Genomic DNA, 7,216 nt, shown 5'->3' with positions numbered 1-7,216 from the left:
TGAAGTATTCAATTATGCAGGGGAACTCTCCTCCAAGTTTTAGGCGTGCTTTGATGAATTAGGGCTAATTTTGTACTACCCATTATTGCTAGATAATGTCAATTATGTTTTTCTGTACAGATGAAGTAAAATAAATTATAGAAATGTGGTTAAAGTAGGCTGTGACCTACATCAAAGTTTGGGGAATGTCATTTCATTTTTAATTATGCCGTAAGTGTCACACGGAATCAGTCAAATAGTGCGGACACAACCGACCTTCCTAGAAGTCTAAGACATTCTAATGACAAACAAAACAAACTAGAGCTATCCTTCTCTAAACATGCATTATGATATGAGAAATCAAGTGTTTTGTTCTTACCTTTGTCCAAACGCTGTTGTAGAAGTCCAAGCTTTGTTGATCTGGATGAGCTCCTCCTTTTCTCCAAAACCTGCAATCACCAACAGTCAAACCATTAAATAGTACCTGATTATAACATAAAACAAAGCATATTCAACATATAGACCAAGGAGTGCATGAAATAACTCATAAACAACAAGTTATTGAGAAGAATGGACTAATTTGCATTAAAGGTAATCAAAAGGAACCATTACAACCTGAGCCTTGGTGTTGTGCAAGCTCCTTCCAGGGTCCACAAGAGTTCTCCTTTACTTTGACAAAGCTCACCCACTTCCAAATAGAACAAGCAAAGATGGCAATCTCTCCTCACAAGCTTCTAAATGGGAGTCCTAATTCCTGCAGCATTTACCCTTAGAAATGTATAGCTTTCAACCTCCCCTCCTTCTGGCCCAATGCCTGTACTTATAGTGTTCAAGAGGAAGTTAATCAGGTCCACCATCAATGGGATAATCCCCTCTTTGGATGGGATAGCTCCCCTATTGATGGGATAAGTTCCTCTTTGGTAGGAGTGCATGAACCATCTGGAGGCGCTCAATACACGTCGAACAACCTTCTAGAATGCTCTAGAAATGACCACAAGTGACTTTTTAAAGATGAAACTTGCGCATTTTAACCTTTTCAGGGGGACGCACCTGCCCCTTTACATACAGAGCGTCCAAAGACACAGTTTTTGTGAACATTGGGTGCGTCCCCGCAGGTAAGGTTGAGAGAACCTGCGTCCCCAGAGATAAATACATTTAGAAAGACTTTCTCTCTTTTTTGGAGTTTGACATGGAGAGCAGAGGCATAAGACTTGCCTAAGAGGGTAGCATGACTGTTGATAGAGCCATCCTAACTGTAAATAGTCACGGTGACATTTTTTAGTGTAACAGTAAGGCGTTTCCCTCTGAAATGAACTTCCCTTCTTGCTGACGTGTCATCCGTATGCACCCTAAGATTATATGTTAGACGATTGAGAAAAGCTAAACCGTTCGATGACTAGAAAATAGTTATGAATTCGTTGGAACCTAGTATTCGATTCACATAGGTAAAAACCCTGTGAACTCCAGTAGCGAGCTCTTCAATCCAGTTGTCGAAAAGGGGATACTGAAGGAAGAGGAAGCAAGAAAGTCTTTTCAGCAGCTGATTTGCGTGGTCGATTTCTTCCACAGCCGGAGCAGGGGTGTGTGTCACCAAGATTTGAAGCCAGAGAACCTGTTATGAGACGAAAATGGCGATATCAAAGTCACCAACGTAGCCAAGGCCGACATCTGGTCATGCGGAGGCATACTGATCGTTCTCCTGGTGGGCTACCTGTCGTTCCAGGATTTGAATTTGACAATGATGTATAAGAAGATCTACAAGGGATTTCAAATGCATGCCCTGGTTTTCCTCAGAAGTTTGACGTCTGGTTATCCGGCTGCTAGACCCTCACCCTCTCTGAGGAGGATCACCGTTCCGCAGCTCATGGAGGTTTCTTGGTTCCGCTGGGGCTTCAAGCGTACGTAGGCTGACAATGATCTCTGGATTCCCCATGAAGCAAGAAACATTTGCTCGCATCTTAGGGTATTGTGAATAAAATGATATCCACTCTCCAAATGTCACAGTCTTTGAATCACTCGTGTATTCTGCATGGCTCCGTCTTCCTTGCAAGGTTGACGAGAAAACTAGAATGGTTGTTCTAAATTTCTCCCCCTTGCATGCAGTTCTTCAGACTGAAGATCTTTCTTATTAATGAGACTCTGCAAGCATCTTTTACTCACATATTTTTTATGTTACAATAAGTGGATATGTTTGTGACTGAATTCATGGAGCTTGTAGAGCTCACTCCTCTGAGAGATGCCCTTGTAGGGCTTCCTGGAGTGACAGGTCTTTTTACAGAGCAAAGGAAGAGACTTTCCATAGCAGTTGAACTAGTTTCCAACCCTTCTATAATCTTCATGGATGAGCCAACTTCAGGACTAGATGCCCGTGTTGCAGCAATTGTTATGCGTATTGTTCGCAACACAGTCAATACAGGTCAAACTGTTGTTTGTACCATCCATCAGCCCAACATTGATATCTTTGAAGCTTTTGATGAGGTGAATTCAAACACTTTCATGATCAATCTATGCAATGTGAAACAAAAGGTCTGCTCTGTTTCTTTGCTTGGCTTAACAACAAATGAAGGGTTGCAAAGGGCTCGAACAAGTCAGGGAATAATTGCTAAATTTTCAGTTTTATTGGTTTGCTAAACTACAACTCTTTTTATAATCATAAAACTTATTTCCTTCAATTTTGTCTGATTCTTGGTTGTTTGGCCAGGCCGTTCCAGAAATACCACAGATTAGCGAAGGATACAATCCAGCGACATGGGCGCCGGAAGTGAGTTCCATAGCTGTTGAGGAAAAACTTGGTGTTGAGTTTGCTGAGATCTACAGAAAATTAGCACTCTATGAGTATGTCTAACATAATTGTAGGAATTGGTTTCAGAACTTTGAGCTTTTTTTATTGTGCATCTCTAATTTTGTTACCCTATCTTTAGTTACATAATTTCTCCCAAGAAACTGTAATTTTTTTAAAGCCCTATTTGACAGTTATGTTGTTTTCTTTTCAGATGGAATCAAGCCCTTATTCAAGAGCTAAGCACCCCTGCTCTTGGCTCGTAGAATCTAAGTTTTCCAACACAATATGCACGGTCCTTCAAGGTTCAGTGCATGGCATGCCTTTGGAACCAATAATTTCTCCCAAGAAACTGTATTTTTTTAAAAGCCCTATTTGACAATTATGTTGTTCTGTTTTCATATGGAATCAAGCCCTTATTCAAGAGCTAAGCACCCCTGCTTCTGGCTCGCAGGATCTGATTTTTCCAACACAGTATGCACGGTCCTTCAAGGTTCAGTGCGTGGCATGCCTTTGGAAGCAACATTGGTCATATTGGAGGAATCCACACTATAATGTTGAGCGATTTTTCTTCACTACCGTCGTTGCCCTACTGTTTGGGACCATCTTTTGGGACCTTGGAAAAAAGAGGCTGGACACTCTCTTGACAGGCATAGCAGGGCAATTTTGGTTTCAAAGAAAGTAAATTTCCTGTACCGAACAAGTTGTTTAGGAGTGTTCATCAATATGTAAGGGTAAGGTATGAATGGGGAGGTTACAATACAATATGTCACATTGAGGAATTTGTCAAAGTGAAATGCAATTAGGTCGTTCCTTTAATAGACAACGAAGTGAGAAACTTGAATGAACTACACAACTTCTCTGTAACACATTCTCTCAGACAACTGAGTGAGAGACATTAGAAAACCTTTGTGCTCATCTTGAATTAGGCTCAAAAGTACTGTTTTTGGTTTTTCTTGAAAGAAAAGATGAAAAGATTGAACTATAAAGATTGCAATCTATAAAAGTATATAACCTATTCACATCCAAATATTTGAAAGTATATGATAAAACAGGCCCTATTCTTTCATAGATTTAATAATTTTTTCAGTCATGTTTACTTGTTAGAGTGGAGAGATAATCTAACCTCTGAAGACAATTCTACACCTGGTAGAGAATTCAGTGTCACTCATGTCTCGACACAATAGAAGAAAGGAATGATCCTTCCTTTCAGGTCATTGTCGATGGCTTTTGATAACATAAACTATTATGTTAACATGCCACCAATATGTGTATCTATAAATCGTTCAATTGAATTGGTAATCTGTGAGTAGTTTGACATACCTAGGTTCTCTTCAATGGAACATTTGGAAATAATGTTTAGTTTCGTAATAGGAGATGAAAAGTGAAGGGTTGGGTCAAAACAGGCTACAACTCCTTTCCAATGTAAGTGGATCCTTCAGACCAGGGGCACTTAGAGCCTTGATGGGAGTTAGTGGTGCTGGAAAAACTACTCTAATGGATGTCTTAACACTTTCACAGATTCAAATTCTTCCAATGATAGCCTTTTCATTTGAAGACCTTGTTTGAATCTCTTTCTCTCGAAGAGGGAGCAAGTTAGCAGGGAAATGTTGGTTTCAAAGAAAGGCAATTTCCTGTATTGAACAGGTTGGTTAGGATCATTCATCAATATTGCTTCCCCATTGTGGAAGGTCACGTTAGGGTAAGGTAAGGGTAAGGTATATCCCATAATGAAAATATATGTTCTTATATCCTTCCATGTCTTGGTGTCAACCCATACCTTGCCTTACCTTTAATGAGGATATTTTGGAACTTGAATCTGAAAGGAAATCAAGGACACCAGTTGAAATCAAAAAGCTAAATTCAAGAACTTTGTTTAACTACATCAAGATGCCTGCAAATGTTGAAATCATCTGCAGTGATCAATTTGCAAGGGAAAGGAATGCGACCCCAAATTACAATGCACAAACATGGAGAGTAGAAACAAAGATTCCTGAGCAAACAAATGAAGCTATAAACATGAAAGGTGATGCAATCAAGAGAGAAAGGGCACGCCGTAAGAGGGCTATTTCGAAGTTTGAATCACAAATACAACCAAGGAAGATTCCTGAACAATGAAATGAAGCTATAAACATGAACGGTGATGCAATCAAGAGAAAAAGGGCACGTCATAGGAGGGCTACTTCTAAGCTTGAATCTCAAATACAAGCAAGCAAGTCTGCTGAAGCATAAAACAAAAGTTTGGAGATGACATCGAATAAATTAATGGCCATTCTAGACATTATTTACAAGCAGGAATTAATGACAATACAATCTATGTTGCCAAATGCTTCTTTTGAAGCCTCTCTAGAAAATTTTGAACCTGAATTTGGAAGTCATGCGATGGTGGTAGGTAAAATGCCAAAGGCAGATTCAAGGACAATATGTAGAAGCAGTCCAGACATTCTTTATGTGGGGGAGTTAACGGTCACATTGCCAAACATTTCCACTGTAGCCTCTGCAAAAAGCTTTAAGGTGGATATTTTGGAACCTAAACCTGGATGTCAAGAAAGGATGGTAGGTGAAATGGAAAAGGTGGATTTAGGGACTTCATTTAAATGCTTGAAGATGATTGCATATGAAAAAATCAATAGAAGTGGGGAATCTCTAGGGGAAATGAATGACAAAAGGCCTACTCTATGTTTCTTTGCTTGGATTAACAACGAACGAAGGGTTGCAAAGGGCTCGAATAAGTCAGGGAATAATTGCTAACTTTTCAGTTTTATTGGTTTGCTAAACTACAAGTCTTTTTATAATCAAAAAAACTTATTTCGTTCAATTTTGTCTGATTCTTGGTTGTTTGGCCAGGTCATTCCAAAAATACCACAGACTAGCGAAGGATACAATCTAGCGACATGGGCGCCGGAAGTGAGTTCCATAGCTGTTGAGGAAAAACTTGGTGTAGATTTTGCTGAGATCTACAGAAAATTAGCACTCTATGAGTATGTCTAACATAATTGTAGGAATTTGTTTCAGAACTTTGAGCTTCTTTTATTGTGAATCTCTAATTTTGTTACCCTATCTTTAGTTACATATTTTCTCCCAAGAAACTGTACTTTTTTTAAAGCCCTATTTGACAGTTATGTTGTTTTTTTTTCTTCAGATGGAATCAAGCCCTTATTCAAGAGCTAAGGACCCCTTCTCTTGGCTCGTAGAATCTGAGTTTTCCAACACAATATGCACGGTCCTTCAAGGTTCAGTGCGTGGCATGCCTTTGGAACCAATAATTTCTCCCAAGAAACTGTAATTTTTTTAAAGCCCTATTTGACAATTATGTTGTTCTGTTTTCAGATGGAATCAAGCCCTTATTCAAGAGCTAAGCACCCTTGCTCCTGGCTCGCAGGATCTGAGTTTTCCAACATAGCATGCACGGTCCTTCAAGGTTCAGTGCGTGGCATGCCTTTGGAAGCAACATCGTTCATATTGGAGGAATCCACACTATAATGTTGTGTGTTTTTTCTTCACTACAGTCATTGCCCTACTGTTTGGGACCATCTTTTGGGACCTTGGAACAAAGAGGCTGGACACTCTCTTGACAGGCATAGCAGACTTATTTGCAAAACTGGTCCCGCCTCACTTTGACATTTTATTTTTTCTATCATTGATTAGTTTATTGTCAATTACATATTTGAGTCAACAGAGTGACTTAGCATATTGAGAAATCAAAGCATTATATGGGTAATATATCAAAGCATTATATGGGAGAGATAATCTAACCTCTGAAGGCAATTCTACACCTGGTAGAGAATTCAATGTCACTCATGTCTCGACACAATAGAAGAAAGGAATGATCCTTCTTTTTAGGTCATTGTCGATGGCTTTTGAGAACATAAACTATTATGTTAACATGCCACCGATATGTGTATCTATAAATTGTTCAATTGAATTGGTAATCTGTGAGTAGTTTGACATACCTATGTTCTCTTCAATGGAATATCTGGAAATAATGTTTAGTTTCGTAGTAGGAGATGAAAAGTGAAGGGTTGGGTCAAAACAGGCTACAACTCCTTTCCAATGTAATTGGATCCTTTAGACCAGCGGTACTTAGAGCCTTGATGGGAGTTAGTGGTGCTGGAAAAACTACCCTAATGGATGTCTTAGCACTTTCGCAGATTCAAATTCTTCCAAATGATAGCCTTTTCATTTGAAGACCTTGTTTGACTCTCTTTCTCTCGAAGAGGGAGCAAGTTAGCAGGGAAATGTTGGTTTCAAAGAAAGGCAATTTCCTGTACTGAACAGGTTGGTTAGGATCGTTCATCAATATTGCTTCCCCGTTGTGGAAGGTCACGTCAGGGTAAGGTAAGGGTAAGGTATAGCCCATAATGAAAATATATGTTCTTATATCCTTCCATGTCTTGGTGTCAACCCATACCTTGCCTTACCTTTAATGGGGATATTTTGGAACTTGAATCTGAAAGG

At 39.4% G+C, this 7,216-nt stretch overlaps 1 protein-coding gene across 1 annotated transcript; it reads left to right on the top strand.

Annotated features, from left to right (window-relative positions):
- The first annotated feature begins 2,166 nt into the window (after positions 1-2,166).
- Positions 2,167-3,024, top strand: LOC149262819 (ABC transporter G family member 35-like). The gene is made up of 3 exons (XM_089382250.1): positions 2,167-2,457; positions 2,681-2,814; positions 2,973-3,024. The coding sequence occupies exons 1-3, from the start codon at positions 2,167-2,169 to the stop codon at positions 3,022-3,024; spliced, it is 477 nt and encodes a 158-aa protein (XP_089238376.1).
- Positions 3,025-7,216: the final 4,192 nt, after the last annotated feature.

Source organism: Pinus tabuliformis, chromosome 6 (assembly GCF_031772625.1).
Source record: "Pinus tabuliformis cultivar Carrire ecotype Pingquan chromosome 6, CPIR1, whole genome shotgun sequence".
NCBI lineage: Eukaryota > Viridiplantae > Streptophyta > Pinopsida > Pinales > Pinaceae > Pinus > Pinus tabuliformis.
Note: the sequence above shows the minus strand (reverse complement) of the source record. Positions and strands in the feature narration are given on the sequence as shown.